Genomic DNA, 17350 nt, shown 5'->3' with positions numbered 1-17350 from the left:
ATATTTATGTATTTACAAATGTACAAATATACAAATCTGTTTGCACGTATTCATAATTTCCTTTACAATCATACTAAATTTTCATCCCTTTAGATACCCAGTCATTTTCCATAGCCACCATCTGATTTTACACTGTCTGATCTTAATATTTTTGCTAAAACCATTCACCATTAAACATAATTTCATTTACTGTTTATTTCCATGTAACATAAGATAACCTTTTATTTATTCTTTTAACATATTCTATACTTTTGTTCTTATAATATCCATATTTAATCCCATTAATGTTGATTTTATTCATTTATTTTATATCTTTGAAAAAATCTTCTTTTCATAGTTTCCCCATAACTTTTTTTACTCTTTTACATTTTAAAACGTGCTCCATAGTTTCTTCTTGATAATGTAAACGTATTTTATCACTTTCCTTTTTCTTTTTTTATATTTCCTTTTACTGGCAATTTATGTATTACCATTCTCCACAAAAAAATCTTGACATTCTACTTTCTGATTGCACCGTTTGCTTCTTATTTTTATTGCTTTAATTTTTTCATCTGTTAGATTGTTCCCATGGTTTTACATAGTAAAGTTTTATCATTACATTGTTATACCATGCTTTTTCTTTTTCTATCTCACCAATTTTATTTTCCACAAAAATAATTTTTCTTGGTAACATTTTATTTCTCAATTTATACAGTCTTTTTTACCAGACCCCAGAATTTATCATACTTACATTTATGCAGTTTTACTACTAATCGCTCATCTTTTTCGTTTATCCACTTTAATACTTTGTACAAATTTAGTAAAGCAGCGTGTACCACTGGGTTAATTAACCCTAAACCTTTTTTTTTACTTACATACAGAACTCCTCTTTTTACTTGGTTTAATCTAGAACCACATATAAATGAAAAAATCTGCAATATTTTTTAAATACAGTTGGCAACATAAGTACACCTGCTAAGTATGCTATTTTTTCCATCAGTACTGAATTTATCAAATACACCTTTTTCTGTGTGATAATTTAAATTTAAAAAGAAAAGACGGTTTTGTTTTATTTCTTCTGTTTTTTCCCATTGAATTCTACTTGCATTGTTATTCGTAGATTTTATGTCTAACACAGAAATTTCACTCATTGTAAAATATATACCCGTCCCCCTTAACCTTTACTTTTCTCTTTATTTAAATCCATACCTATCCCCTCTAGACACTCATTGGTGCAAATTATTACTTTTATCCAAATTTAGTTTTTTGTAATTGTCATCTGCATCTGTTAACAGAACTAAGAATTTTAATCCTTCAGGTGATGATCTTCATATTTCACTGTTGCAGTCATCACATTTGGGTTATCTGCTTGCAGTAGCCCTCAGTCGGTCTGGTTATCAAAGTCTTGGGTCCTGCGTCGGTATCTGTCTCATCTTCCGTGACATCGGGTAGTCAGGGATATAAAGCATGCAGCCGACGCCATTACATCAGTCTTTCTTGCCGTGCAGTGCCCGAAGCAGAAGCAGTTCGCAAGTGCCGATCGGCTGACTCCTGAAATTTTCGTTTTCGAGTTTCAGAACCGAAGTCTTCAACTAAAGCTAAGTACCCCATTGGGGAAACTTTTTCTTGCTCTAAACCAATGTCGGTAAAAGTCAATAATTGTATTTCTTGTGGAAAGCAAATACCTCATAAAGATTTTAATTCGTACTGTATTCCTTGCCTAGGCCCTGACCACATCGTACCTCGCTGTCGGTTTTGTGCCTTATTTAAACCACGATCTATTCGTCGTCAGTACATTTTCGCTTCTAAATATTTTGGTACTCCGTTCAGTTATCCAGATATGTCTTCAGTAAGCCACCCGACTACCAACATTCCAAAAAAACGCAAAGATAAAGACAGAGACAGGCCGCCTAGGTCCAAAGTTGCCGACAACGCTTCTCCTAAGCTAGTCGCCAGTTCACCGGTACTCAGTGAGGCACTTTCGCAGCCCCTGATACTCGCTACTTCAGAGTCGCAGGTCTCTACTGAGACCCATCCGGAGTCTGGTATGCCGCAAGATGCTTCAACTGTGGAACCTACGGATGTCTCTACCTTGGATGGGTCTGGAGCTGCTGTGCAGGCACCGGCTTCTGAGGGTGTATTCAGGCCTACTGACTTGCATATTAAACAGACGCCTTCTTCTTCTAGGCCTAAAACTCGAACCATGCCTAGGAAACCGACACCCAGACTGCATGGTCAGGCCTCTATGCCTGAGAAACAAATAAGAATGGCTGAAGACCTTATTACTTTAATCAGGGGAAGCCAACCTTCCCCTCTAAGAGACCTAGGACTGAATTTGCTTATGATACTTCTGACCAGGATTCTGAAATTTCCGTCTCCTCTGATGACCAGGATTTACCCTTATCTACCTATGAGGATTCTGGTGCAGAGGACTCTATTCCATCTGCTTCTCCCCCAGAGGATTTTTCTTTTGGTGAAACCTTGCATACTCTTAGGGAGCATTTTCACTGGGAAAACCAGGATTACTCTGATTCTAAAAAGAGGCTTAGGGATGTCTTACTCCTGCCCCAACACAGGCCTTTAGCTATCCCTCCTGTGTTGGACATTGGTGACGATGCCTTTTCGGAATATAGCTTGGCACTTGACTCTTTACCTCCTGCTCCCAGAAAACCTGATAGATATTACAGGGTACCTGATTCTCGTAAGTTCCTTTTTAAAAATCCTACTGCGGACCCTGAGATCATTTCACAGGGACCCAAGGGCATTAAGGCTACTACTGCCAAAAATCCTACCCCCTTTGATAGGGATTCCAGGGCCTTGAATAGATGGGGTAAGAAGGTATACACCTCTGCAACCTTGGCCATCAGGGCCTTAAATTGCCAGTTTCATATGTTAAAGTATCAGCAGCATATTATTGGATTGCTTAAACAGAAAATGATGTTGATTCCTGATTGTGCTGAAAATAAGGATTTACAGGATTTAATGCATTCTGCTGAACAGGTTGGAAAACATACTTTGCAATGTGGCTTTGATTCATTAGAGGCATCTTGCAGGGCTGCTGTCACCAGGTCTGTTCTTAGAAGGCATGCTTGGCTTAAGGAGCAATCTTTGTCAGATCATGTTAAAACTAAATTGCTGTATGCTCCCTTAAATCAGGACCGCCTGTTTGGTGACAAAGCAGAAGTTGTTCTTTAAAAGATGGAGGAAAAGCTAAATCTATGCAAACTGTTAAAGATTTCTTACAAGTGCAGCCTCCTAGATTTAGTAGGTATTGGCCCTCAAAGAATTGGTCCTTTCTTGCCTCTTCCAGGCCTTCTCAGTTCAAACCCAGAACCAGCAGAACACCCAGGTTTCAGTCAGTCCCAGGGTACACACATGACTAAGCAGTGGGGGGGGGGGGGGCGCTCTCCCACTTCCAAATCAGGGAGTAGTAAGACTCCCCCGTATGGTAAACTGTCTCAATGACTTAACTTTAAAACTTCCAAGCACTTCTCAACTGACTGCTCCTTTAGGGGGAAAGACTGCTCTGCAAACAAAAAACTGGGAACTCATTACCCAGGACAAATGGGTTTTAAACATAGTTTCCCAAGGATATTTCACTTCCACACGTTACCAACCCCAAACGGTTGGCCAGATCTACCCTCAAATCAGTGTCTTAAGATTGAAGGCTATTCAGACTGTACCATAAGAGGAAAAGGAACAAGGTTTCTACTCAAGACTTCTCCTGATACCCAGAAAAGACAACTCATGGCGTCCTATCCTGGACCTGTCTATCCTAAACACCTTTTTGGTGATTCCAAAATTCAAGATGCTAACTCTTCACCAGTTGCTTCCCATGATAGGCAAAGATGCCTGGTTGGCAACAATGGATTTAAAGGAAGCCTACCTGCATATCCCAATCAGGGAACCTTGTAGAAATGACCTACGCTTCAAATCAGGCTGCATGCACTATCAGTTCTCTGCACTGCCGTTTGGCTTATCTACTGCGGCCAGGGTAGTCACAAAGTGCCTAGCTCCAGTCATTGCATTTTGCAGGCAAAGAAATATTCAAATATACCCATACCTGGACGATTGTCTAATTCAGGCAAAAAGCCAGGACATACTTCTGAATCGTCTGGCATTTGTACAAAAGGTGTTAACTTGTCTGGGGTACACCATAAACGAAAAGAAATCACATCTGGTACCCTGTCAACAAATTATATTCCTGGGAGCAAGCTTGAACACAACTTTCCAGATGGCTTTCCTCACGCCAGAGAAACAAATTCATTTGGCAACTTAATTCAAACTAGTGGCCACATAAACCCTGTTATCTGCAAGGCAAATACTACAAGCCTTGGGGTTCATGGCCTCGTGCATTCTACTAATTCCATATGCAAGACTGCATATAAGGAAACTACAATGGTATCTAAAAAGCCTATGGTGTCAACATTCTCAGATGTCAACATTCTCAGGATTTAGAAGCAATGATTCCTATCATACCTTGCCTACGGTTAGAATTCCTTTGGTTGGCAGAGGCCTGCCACCAAAACAAGGGACTACCATTCACTTTACCCCCTGCCGCCCAAACCCTAACAACAGACGCATCAGACTATGCATGGGGGGGCTCACCTGTCAGGGAAGTGCATTCAGGGCAAATGGAACCCAAGTCAAATGCATCTACATATCAATCAAAAAGAAATATTAGCTGTACAGATTGCTCTGACAGCCTTCAAGGACCACATTCTTCAGGACAATTAACGGTAAAGACAGACAGCACCACTGTTATGTGGTACATAAATAAGCAGGGGGGGTACCCATTCTTACTCCCTTTGCAGATTAGCCATGGCTCTGTGGAACACAGCCTTGAGCTGCCAAGTGCATCTACAGACTCAATTCCTGCCAGGAAAACTAAATACACTGGCAGACGAACTAAGTAGAAATCTCATGGACCCACACGAGTGGAAACTGGAACCAAAGATTTTCAACATGTTGATCAACAAATGGAGGGGATCCCAGATATAGACCTGTTTGCCTCCCCCCAAAACTACCATTTAGACAAATTCTACACAAGGACTCCCCACAAACAAGCTTGAAAAGTGGATGCTGTGTCCTTCACCTGGGAAAATCTATCAGTTTATGCCTTTCCTCCTCTGCCTCTCCTCTCCAAAGTGCTACTAAAGATCAAACAGGTCAAACCAAGAATGATATGGCCACGCCAATACTGGTACCCCCTCTTGCGCAGTGTGTCGCAGCTAGCCCCATGGCACTTACCTCGGACCCCTACCCTGCTGTCTCAGCAGGCGAGCCAGATTCTGCACCCCCAGCTTCAAACCCTGAACTGGCAGCCTGGCTAATTACCTAATCTCTCCGTTACCATCCCTCAGTAAACAAGTGTTGATTCAAACCCTGAACCTGGCAGCCTGGCTAATTACCTAATCTCTCCATTACCATCCCTCAGTAAACAAGTGTTAGATGTCATTTTGGAGGCAAGGAGGCCTAGTACTAGAAAATCTTATTCTGAAAAATGGAAAAGATTCTGTGCCTGGAACCAAACTCAAGGGATGGCCACAGCAGCGCCCAACTTACCTCAGATTCTTCAATACTTAACTGAGATGCTTCACAAGGGCCTTTCCTTTTCCTCCATCAAAATTTACACCTCAGCCATTTCAGCTCATTACAGCACAGAACCACCCCTCTTTTTTCACCCACTGCTCAAGCAGTTCCTCAGAGGGGCCAAAAACTTAAGACCACCCAGGAGAGCCCCAACTCCAGCCTGGGACCTTAATTTTGTATTGGAAAAACTCGCTCTTTCTCCTTTCGAGCCAGCTGCAACTGCAGAGTTAAAATTCCTTTCTTGGAAAACAGCTTTTTTTTTTTTAGCAATCACTTCAGCAAGAAGGGTATCTGAATTACAGGCCCTTATGGCAGTGGAGCCTTTCATCATCTTTCATGTGGACAGGGTGTCCCTCAGGACCAATCCCTCTTTCATGCCCAAGGTGTGGTATCCAGTGTGGCTGTTAATCAGTCCATTCATTTGCCAACCTTCTTTTCTAATCCACAGAACAAAGGGGAATGGATACTGGTTTTACTTGGACAGGACTAAACCTCAAAGAAAATCTGAACAACTGCTGGTGGCATTTGCTGCAGGGGTAGAGGGGAAGGCTATTTCAAAGCAAACCATTTCTAAATGGATAGGCCATTGCATTCATTTCTGCTATAAGCACCATGGAAAACCTATCCCATTCAACCAGAGCTGCATCTACCTCTACAGGCTTTCTCAGAGGTGTCCCTTCCAGAGACATCCTAGAAGCTGCTACTTGGAGTTATGTACATACTTTCACCAAGCATAACCATTTGCCACTTTTCTCTAAATCCAGAGCTGCCTTTGCCACTGCAGTCTTGCAGGGCCTTATAGCTGGTCCTAATTCTATCTAAATTCCTCCTCCCATCCGTAGCTTTGGGAATCTACCCAAATGTGATGACTGCAACAGTGAAACACAAAGAACATAGTGCAGTTGTGTGCACTTACCATAAATGTAGATGTTAGAGTGTATTCACTGTTGCAGTCCTGATTACCCTCCCTCCAGCCCCCTGACTTCCTTTGGCTGTACCTCTATTCTCCGTTACTATGCTTAAAAGTTTTTTGGTGTATTTGCTTTTTTGTTGGAGGTATAATCGTGTGTGTGTGTGTGTGTGTGTGTGTATATATATATATATATATATATATATATATATATATATATATATATATACACACACATACACATATTTAATTGCTTCCCATTAATGGGGACACCTGACATCTGGGGCAAGAAAAACAGATGTAATGGCGTCGGTTGCATGCTTTATACCCCTGGACTACCTGACGTCATGGAAGATGAGACAGCAACCGATGCTGGACCCAAGACTTTGATAATCAGGCCCGACTGAGGGCTACTGCAAGCAGATAACCCAAATGTGATGACTGCAACAGTGAATACACTTGAACATCTACATTTATGGTAAGTGTACACAACTGTACTTTATATACCCTGCCTCCTTCATTTTGTAATTTATCTCACATATTTTCACATTCGTAATTAATACAAAGAGTATACAACTCATTAGACATCTTTGTCTTGCACCACATGTTTTATGCACCTGTTGGCTTAACCAGCCATTTACCAGTATTTTTACTTTTATTACTATATGTTGACATACATAATTTCCTAACTATCTCACTTATATTATATGCTTTCATTATTACCCATAAGATTTCATGTCCAGTTGTGTCAAATGCCTTATTAAGGTCTCCTATCATAATTTTCACTTCTTTTCTATTCATAATATCACCCACAATTCCTCTGTCATTAATAATCATTCCCTTTTATACTATGTAGACTATCTTCCATAATATTTTCCATTTTTCTTTCAAAGTAAAATCACAAAATACACCTCCAAGACAAATGTTAATAGAGCCTGCTCTGAGAACCAGTGCTCATTGTCCCAAGGGGCTGCTAGCAAGGTCAGAACTATAGAAATAAATCAGTAAGTAAGTCACAAGAGCATGTCTTGGCTTCTCATATAGTTTTATTAAGAAATTGGGCAGATGAGCGCTGTTTATAAAATTACAATCCGAGTCTGTCTTTATGTACAGTTATGTGATGGTAATTTTCATTTTGTCAGTGTACACACATGAATAATTCAAACTTAGGCAGAAATCAAATGATAGGTTCAATTTTAAAATCCAAAGCTGTAATATGACAGGTTTTTAGGCCAGTGACTGGCAGATATCATGGTAGTTTGATTGGTCAACTAGCACCCTCTGCGGAAGCCTTTCTATTTGGTCTATTTTTTTTTTTTTTTTTTATTTAGGTCAAATCCAACCTTTGTTACTATGGCTGCCCTGACTGGTGGTTATACCCAGGCCTGTACGTGTTATAGGGTGAAAGTTAAGAACAAATAAAATAGTGGCCTAGGGCTGGCTGGCCAGTGGGTGATCGCGAATACTAGTAGGCTTTAAGCCATTAAGCTATTATAGGTGTAGAAGAACTAGCCAAAATGTTTAAATGAAAACAGAAGGTATCCTGGTAGGGTGTTTAATGTAAGTTTAAGCGTTTTGTAGGGTGTAGCTTGGGGTAGGCTAAACTAAGTTGAGATACGAAAAAATTGGAATGCATCATCTCATTTCTTACATCTTAATTAAATGGTGGAGATCACTGGGTCTATGATTTTTAAGTCCTGTACTTCTTACGAACCAGGGAGTCTGAGGGGAAAAATGGATCTGTGGGAGGGTAGTGTTTATGCTCATATGAGCATAAGTGGGAAACTAGGGAACCCTACGGATGCAAAGCTGTGTGTGCTTGAGTGCTTCTAATCTTAATTGTGATTTCTTTCGTCTTTTCATAGATTTTGAAAGAAAAGTTTGGTATGGTTGCTCCAGATGTCCAAATTGAAGATGGCAGAGGAACTATCCTTATATCATCTGAGGAAGGGGAAACAGAAGGTATGAATATTTCTTTTAAAGTAAACATTTCCACTCAATTCAGTTATTTGTCGCCTTTCAGCATAACTTCTGAGGTAAACTAAAGATGGTTTGTGTACCATATAAATTTGAAATGGATTTGTACTGCAATGTGTTTGAATTTCAGTTTACTAAAATTTTTATAGGTTTTTTTTTTGCTATGTCCAAATGTTAGTTCTTAGATGTTCTTCGTCTTCCCTTGCTGCAGTCCTGACAATTGGGTATAGTCCGCGTCCCAGTCGGCCCGAATACCAGAGATAAGGATAGGTGGTATCTAGATAAACCTCACGGCCAGCTGGGATTTTGTCACATCAGGAGCCAGTACTAAGATTTCTAACTGGGGTCTCCATTTCTATGAGTCCATTCCAAGAAGTTTTGGCAGCAGCTTCTCAAAGTGCAGGTTGGCGTTCTGAGATTTTCAGCAACCGAGTTTCAGACCGAATACAGAGTTGGCTAAGTTCATCCCGTTGGAAAAGAATGATGATTGTTCCTCCAGTTCTTAGTTTTTAACGGTTTTCAACCTTTGTCAGAAAAAGTGAATAACTGTATTTCTTGGTGGGAAGCAGATACCGCATAGGGATTATCATACATTGTGTATCTCCAACCTTGTTTAGGGCCTGAGCACGATGCTGTTGGTTGCAGCTCTTGTGCTAGATTTAATAAGCGCACTATTAAGAGGAGGCTTGATTGTGCTAGGTTAGTGTTGGGATTCTAGGTGTCATTGTTGACAGATCAAATGATTTTGGTGCCGGCAACTGAGTTTGCAGTATAGTTCAAGTGCAGTCCAGAAGTCTAGGGTGAGGAACCGCAGTCCCTTCACCCTGTCCTTTAGAAACAGGGTTCCCAGAGGTTTTGCCAGGAGTCTCTATGGAGTCTCATGGTTGGGGCAGATACTTTACAAATGTTACAGGATGTGCCCTCTCAGGAGGTAGGCCAGACTGAGGGGGCTTCTCAGGTAACTGTTCTTCCCTCTCTTCCCAAGGTAGTTAAGGCCAAGTTCAGCTTCTGTAGGGGCTTCTCCTAGCATTTCGGGCTCTGTGCCTAAGAAACATATGCTTAAAATGGCAGAAGATTTGATTACTCTGATTAGAGGTTCTATGCCCCCACCTGATAAGAGGCCTAGGGTGGAACAGGAGTTTGATAGTTTTGAACAGTGTTCACAGGCTTCAGAGTCTTCTGTGGAAGACTTGCAAGAGTTTCCTACTTATTCTGATTCTGATGTGGATGATTCCACTCCTTCAGCTTCTCCTCCTGAGGATTTTTCATTTTCAGAGACTCTTCACTCCATGAGGGAGCACTTTAAATGGGAAGGCCAAGATTACTCTGATTCCAGAAAAAGGCTTAGGGAATTCTTGTTTTGCCACAGCATAGGCCCTTAGCTATTCCTCCTGTGTTGAATGTGGTGGAGGATGTTTTGCAGAGGCTTCTCTGAACCCTGATTCCTTGCCTCCTGCTCCTGTTAAGCCTGATAGGTATTATAGGGTGCCCAAGCTCATAAGTATTTGTTTAAGAGTCCCAGGGCGACCCAGAAACTGTTTCTCAGGGGCCTAAAGGTGTTAAAGCTTCTGTGGTTAAAAATCCTGTACCCTCTGATAAAGAGGCAAGGGCTTTGGATAGGTGGGGTAAGAAAGTATATACTTCTTCCACTCTAGCCATGAGGGCGTTGAATTGTCAATTTCATATGCTGAAATATCAGAATTATCTCCTTTCACAATTGAAATCTAAGGTGGATGCTTTGGCGGAAGGTATTGAGTGTAAAGAATTGCTGGATTTGGTTCATGTGTCTGAACAAGTGGGTAAGCATTCTTTGCAGTGTGGTTTTGATGCTGTTCAGGCCTCCTCGAGGGTGGCTGCTACTAGTTCTGTTCTTCGCAGACATGCATGGTTGAAGGATCAGAATTTAGCTGAGCATGTTAAGACCAGGATTTTGGATGCTCCTTTACAGTCTGATGTGTTGTTTGGATCGCCTGTGGAAGCAGTTTTAAAGAAAATGGAGGACAAAGCTAAGTCTATGCAGACTGTTAAAGATTTTTTGCAGGTGCAGCCTCCAAGTTTAGTAGAAATTGGCCTGCTAAGGGGTGGACATATCCTGCTTATGGTTCCCAGTCTAGGGGTAGGTCTAGACGTGGTAGGGGCAGGGCTCAAGGTTCGTTTAGGCCTAGATCAGACAGTTCACCTGCTCAGACTTCTGGTGAGGGCAGGGGTCAGTCCTTTCGTAAGCAGAACCAATGACCTGCCTTTTCAGCTGCCAGTGGACTCTCGTCTGGCAGCTCCTTTGGGAGGAAGATTGTCTCTTTTCAAAGAAAATTGGGATTTAATCACTCAAGACAGATGGGTGCTGGATATCATTCATCACGGGTACAGATTTTATTTCCACACAATGCCCCTTTCAAAGGCATGCCAGATGTTCCTCCTCCACAAAGAAAAGAGGCTCACAAGCAAGTTTCTCAGTTACTCCAGATAGGGGCTATTCAGCCAGTCCCTGTGTCAGAAAGGGGCTTGGATTTTATTCTCGCCTGTTCCTAGTACCAAAGAAGGGGAACACGTGGAGACCAATTTTGGATTTATCTATCCTCAACACTTATCTGGACATTCCCAAGTTCAAGATGTTGACGTTACAGCAACTGTTACCTCTGCTGGGCAAAGATCACTGGATGGTAACTTTGGATCTCAAGGAAGCTTACCTTCATGTGCCCATAAGGCTAAGTTGCAGAAAGTATCTGCGGTTTCGAACTGGAGATTTTCATTATCAGTTCTCTGCATTGCCCTTTGGCTTATCTACTGCCCAGAGTATTCACAAAGGTTCTGGCTCCAGTGATAGCTTACTTCAGGCTTCAAGGCATTCAAATTTATCCTTACTTGGACGACTGCCTGATTCTGGCTCAAGAAAAGGAACACCTTCTACAGCATCTGGAATATGTCATAGCAGTGCTAAGATGCCTAGGGTATTCTGTGAACGAAATAAAGTCCAGTCTAGTACCCTCTCAAGACATGTGCTTTCTGGGTGTGAGACTGAATACAGCAGCCCAGATGGCCTTTTTAACCCCGGACAAACAACAGAGTCTGTCACTTTACTTCCATCACCTATCTCATCAGTCCGTGCTGACTGCAAGGACAGTCCTTCAAGCATTAGGGTTCATGGCATCTTGTATTCTGGTGCTTCCCAATGCCAAACTGCATATGAGGAAGCTGCAATGGTATCTCAAAATGTATGGACACAGCACTGCCAAGATTTGGACACTGTCATTCAAATAATACCTTGCCTTCAAAAGGAATTCTTGTGGTGGGCTCAGGAATGTCACCTAAACAAGGGACTCTCTGTGACCCGGCCAGAGGCGAGTCAGATTTTAACGACAGATGCCTCGGACACTGCTTGGGAGCTCATCTAAATGGAAAGTGGATACAAGACAAGTGGCCTGCCAGACTACAGCATCTACATATCAACATGAAGGAGATGTTAGCAGTCCAGTTTGCATTGATGGCGTTCAAGGAGTTACTTCTTCCAGGGCAGGTGTTGATTCTGACAGACAACACAACTGTCATGTGGTACATCAACAAGCAAGGGGAACACATTCTTATCCTCTATGCAGGCAAGCAATGATTTTATGGGAGACTGCGTTAAGCCTGCAACTGACTCTTCAGGCAAGGTTTCTGCCAGGAGCACAGAACTCCCTAGCAGATGTATTAAGCAGACAAATCATGGATCCCCACGAGTGGAAACTGGATCTTCATGTATTTCAGAAATTGACAGTGTCATGGGGAACTCCAGACATAGATCTGTTCGCTTCTCCACTAAACCACCAGCTGCCAAAGTATTGCACAAAGGGGTTTCATCACACAGCTTGGAAAGTGGATGCTCTGTCTTTCAGTTGGAAAAACCTTCATGTCTATGCCTTTCCACCTCTACCTCTTCTTCCAAAGGTATTACTAAAGGTCAGACAGGACAGGCCAAGGATGATTTTGATAGCTCCAGATTGGCCTCGGCAACACTGGTACCCTCTTCTAAGGAGTCTTGTAAAGAAGCCTCCATGGCCTTTACCTCTGATTCCTCATCTGTTATCTCAGAAGGACGGTCATCTGCTCAATGTCAAGCTTCAATCTCTTCATCTCACGGCTTGGCATATTCTGTGTTGAAGCATGGTAGGTCTCAGCTTCCTCAACAAGTTTTAAATGTGATTATGGAAGCTAGAAGGCCTAGTACTAGGAGAGTGTCACATGAAAAATGGAAGAGATTTTTATTTTGGAGTACAGCAAAGAATTTGGAGATTTCAGAGCCTAATTTGAGTGTGGCTCTTCAATATCTTACTGAATTATTGGACAAAGGTTTGTCTTTCTCTTCCATAAAGATTCATGCTGCAGCAATTTCAGCTCACTATGATTGTGACCCACCTTTGTTTTCGCATCCTTTGTTCAAGCAGTTTCTTAGAGGGGCAAAGAATATACGACCCCACGTAGAGCTCCTACTCCTGCTTGGGATCTCAATTTTGTGTTGGAAAAACTTACTCTACAACCTTTTGAGCCTGCAGCTACTGCTGAATTGAAATATTTGTCATGGAAGACTGCTTTTCTGTTGGCTATTACTTCTGCAAGAAGGGTGTCTGAGTTGCAGGCCCTTATGGCAGTAGAGCCCTTTTTGATTTTCCATAAGGACAGGGTATCATTACGTACTAATCCTTCCTTTATGCCTAAGGTGGTTTCTAGTGTGGCTTTAAACCAAACTATTCATTTGCCTACGTTTTTTGCAGATCCTCAAAATAAAGGGGAAAAGATTTTGCACACTTTAGATGTGCACAGGCAATTGCGTTATTATTTGAGCAGGACTAAAGATTTTAGGCAGTCTCAACAGTTACTTGTTTCTTTTGCTTTAAGTTCACAGGGCAAGCCTGTGTCAAAGCAAACTATTTCTAGGTGGATTGGTTTTTGCATTGCATTTTGTTATTCCCATCATGGCAAAGAGGTTCCAGCTGGGATTAGGCCTCATTCCACTAGGGCTACTGCCACTTCAACAGCATTTCTAAGGGGGGTGGCAACTAAGGATATTCTGGAAGCAGCTACTTGGAGTTCAGTGCATACTTTCTCTAGGCATTATCACCTGCCTATATACTCTAAGACTAGAGCTGGTTTTGCCACAGCTGTTTTACAAGGCATGTTGTCAGCTCCGGCTACTTTATAATTTGCCAGCCTCCTTACCTCTGCTTTGGGATTCTACCCAATTGTCAGGACTGCAGCAAGGAAGGCGAAGAACATAGTACAGTTTTGTACCTACCATAAATGTAGATGTTCGAGGATTCCCTTGCTGCAGTCCAATACCTCCCTCCTCCCCTCTGTGTTTCAGGGTGGTTGTGTAGGTGAGTTTACATGCTTATATTTTTGTATATATTACTGTATATATTGTACATGTTTTTGGTGCAGGTTGTTTTGGGACTTGTCTTTTTGGGTCTTCTGACATCTGGGGCAAGAAAAGACTGAGGAAATGACGTCGGTCATGCGCATTAGTACCCTGACGTACTGACGTCAGTCTAAGGCGCCATGACCGACGCCAGCCTTCTCTCTGGTATTCGGGCCGACTGGGACGCGGACTATACCCAATTGTCAGGACTGCAGCAAGGGAATCCTCGAACATCTACATTTATGGTAGGTACAAAACTGTACTTTTGTGCTTAATGGTTCTGAAATTGTTGCTGTTTTGTGTGGTTGTAACTTTTTGAGCAATTGTCATCAAAAAGCCTCCAGGTTTAAGAAATGACATGCATGGGGTGGATCATTTTAATAATAAATGTGTCACTTTAAAAAAAATGTTCCCATACTTCAGGAGCACAAGAACAAATAAATGTTCTCACTGATGGCAAAAAGAGGAGAAAAAAGGGGAAAAAAAGAAAGCCAGATGATAGTAGATCCAGAGATAAGGATAGGTATTTTTCTTTTTAAGGTATCTAGATAAACCTCACGGCCAGCTGGGATTTTGTCACATCAGGAGCCAGTACTAAGATTTCTAACTGGGGTCTCCATTTCTATGAGTCCATTCCAAGAAGTTTTGGCAGCAGCTTCTCAAAGTGAGAACTCTCTCTCCCTTGCCTCACTTCTCAGACTTTGTCAGCAATGTCCATATGTTTGAGTAATTTGGTATGGAGTCTCCTACAGTTCATCTCGATTGGAAAAGAATGATGATTGTTCCTCCAGTTCTTATGTTTTTAACCCCAGGCTTGGTTTTCACACCAGGAGTGTTGGAGCCAAATGTGGTTACCATGTCATCCATTTTTGCACCGACTGTTCTATTGTTGATGATAATTCCCTTTGTTCTGATGACTCAACAGCAGTTCCATTGGTGCGGAGAGCCACTAGGCCTGAACTTATTGACATTGATGGTTCATCTCCAACATTGATCCTCTTGATGCTGTTCTTTGCGTGTGTCATCAACATTTAAACGTTTGGTGCGGAAATCCTCCATAATACTGTGCCTGACCTTGGCTCCAAGCTTCAGCTCCATCATGTTAACATTCTAGGTGTCATTGTTGACAGATCAAATGATTTTGGTGCCGGCAACTGAGTTTGCAGTATAGTTCAAGTGCAGTCCCCCACGTTGTCAATTGTTGGAGAGGCACCTTCTGTAACACTTCACCCTGTAAAACCATTAATTTTGGAAACAGGGTTCCTTCATCCTTATACCAGCAGGACTTGCACAGAAGTACCTATGTTGATTCCCATGGTTGGGGAAGATTCTTCTTCCAAATGACTGGATGAGTCACCTCTGAGCATTCTGATAAAGAAGACATGTAAAAATAGGCACCTTGACTGTCTACCAGTCTTCTACCCCAGATACAGATCTCCGTGAGAGGGAGCAGGAAGCTTCCCCATAATCCTCTTTGGAAGACCTCAGGTTTGGGGAAGTCCTGAAACTAATGAAAAGCAGGAAGTCCTGGCTTGTAGACCCCCACCTCCCCTAAGGAAGCGAGTTTACAGGTGGCTTTTCAGTCCAGCCTGCCTACAGCTTGGGTGGTCCTGATTTGGTCATAGATAGGGCATGACAAGAGAGAGATGGATGTTGTTGAGCCAATCCCAGTGAAACAGGAGAAAATACTTCAGCCTCCTAAGGACATACCCCTCCCCCACGAGAGTAAGCCCTTCTCCCCTTATTGCAGACTCTGTTGTAGTGGTAGTCACCGCCGACAAATGGCATTTGGAGAGGAGCTCCATGATCCGTTCCCCAGATGAAGGTTCCAGGGTTGTGGATTGAATGGAAAGGTAAAGATTTGTGTCAGATACGTTTGTTGTAAGGAGGCTCATATGTCTGATGCACATTTATTATTTTAGTTCAGTTTGTTAATTGGGGTAGAGAGATGATCATATATAACCAATTTCCGTCTCAGCCTGGGACGGATGTACAGAACAGCGAATCAGTGGAACATATAAAGAATGTCACATGTTTAAAGACAGTTTCATATTAAACAGCAGTATTTATACAATTATATGGATAACAGTTGTACAGAAATACATTATGCTGCACTGTATGTACATTTATACACAAGTGAGTTGTGGTTGGGAACAGACAGCTTGGCAGACAGAAATACAAGTTGAGAAAGGTTGAAGTTGGGGGTATCTAGTTTGTTATGAGTGAGGTGAAATTAAGTTATGTGGTTAGGGATATAGGGATATGGCATTCACATTTTACTGTTTTCTGAAGATGGGTTTTTAATTGTGCTTGGAATGTTGGGTAAAAAGATTTTTTTTTAACGTTGGGGGGATTGATTCCCAGTGTGGAGAAGGTGTGATCAATACATTAGGGTTTTCTTTAAGAGGCTTGCAATGATGATTCTGCAGATCAAGATTTTTGAAATTCTAGGGTGGGAAATCTCTTCAGCATGGCTCAGGAGTTTTATCAGAATGTTGCTTGTATAGTGAATGTTGAGACACTAGGCACACTGAAGAAGTTTTCACACAGCTGTCTGCTTCATCAAATAGTCTTGCAGGTGGCAACCATGAATAGCATCTCATCATTCTCTGTAAGGCTAATTCACAGCATGTCAGGTCATGCAGCAAAACCGTTTGGGACAGGTACCTCCATGAGAAGGCAGGCCATAGTCAGAGTCTCTGGATTTGCATAAAACCATAAGTTGTCCTTCGCCAGTGCCCCTTTTGATAAATCCAGCCCCTTTGGACTTTGTGTGAAAAAGAAGTTGCTAAAGAACAAGCATAAGTGAAAATCTTTGTTGCTGTTGGAATAAAGTCCACCCTACCCCCAAGGTCCTTTGCTGGGAGCCATAATGGTGTGGAAATTTAATGGTTTAAGAAGTGATAATATCCAACATATGAGCAATGCTTTGGCAGACACTCAAGAGGTTGTGGGGAGTTCCTGTAATGCATGCCGACCCAGCAGTAGAGTGGCCCACAAAATCAGGGGCTCTGTAGCCCACCCCACCCATCAAGAGTCAGCCACAACTTCCTTTAAGGCTTGCCCAACTTTTCCATCTTGGAGGTGTCAGGGTCAAATATCCCTACATTTAACTTCATGGCTGGCCATCGTGCAGGACAGATGGATCAGGAAAACAATTTCTAAGGGATATGAGATATCCTTTTCAAAGACCATGATCTATCTGTTTCCCACCCTAGTAGAAGCAAACACCTAATGAAGAAGTATCCAGGTTACTAGCAGAAGCACTACTCAAGTGCACCCAGTGGACCAGATAGGATCGTGGGTTAGCTTTGCATTCCTTAGTTCCCAAAACATGAAGGACTTCAGAGCACTCTCAAATTTCAGCAGCCTAAATTTTTGCATAAGGAAAATCAAGTTTCTGATGGTCACAATGCAGTCTGTACTTTCATTTCTTCACAAGAAAAATTGGATGTGTTCTTTGAACCTTCAGGATGCCTACCATACATGTAAATGTAGCA

General features: G+C 42.0%; 1 protein-coding gene across 1 annotated transcript in view; it reads left to right on the top strand.

Annotated features, from left to right (window-relative positions):
• Positions 1-17350, top strand: part of UBA2 (ubiquitin like modifier activating enzyme 2) — a 985116-nt gene that overhangs the window by 731291 nt on the left and 236475 nt on the right. The window contains exon 14 of the mRNA XM_044081921.1: positions 8347-8443. Within this exon, the coding sequence (XP_043937856.1) occupies positions 8347-8443 (97 nt within the window). The remainder of the gene's footprint in view (positions 1-8346; positions 8444-17350) is intronic.

This window comes from Protopterus annectens, chromosome 8.part1 (assembly GCF_019279795.1).
Source record: "Protopterus annectens isolate FY-2018-M chromosome 8.part1, PAN1.0, whole genome shotgun sequence".
NCBI classification, from domain to species: Eukaryota; Metazoa; Chordata; order Ceratodontiformes; family Protopteridae; genus Protopterus; species Protopterus annectens.
The sequence above is the reverse complement of the archived record's forward strand: the minus strand, read 5'-3'. Positions and strand labels throughout refer to the sequence as shown.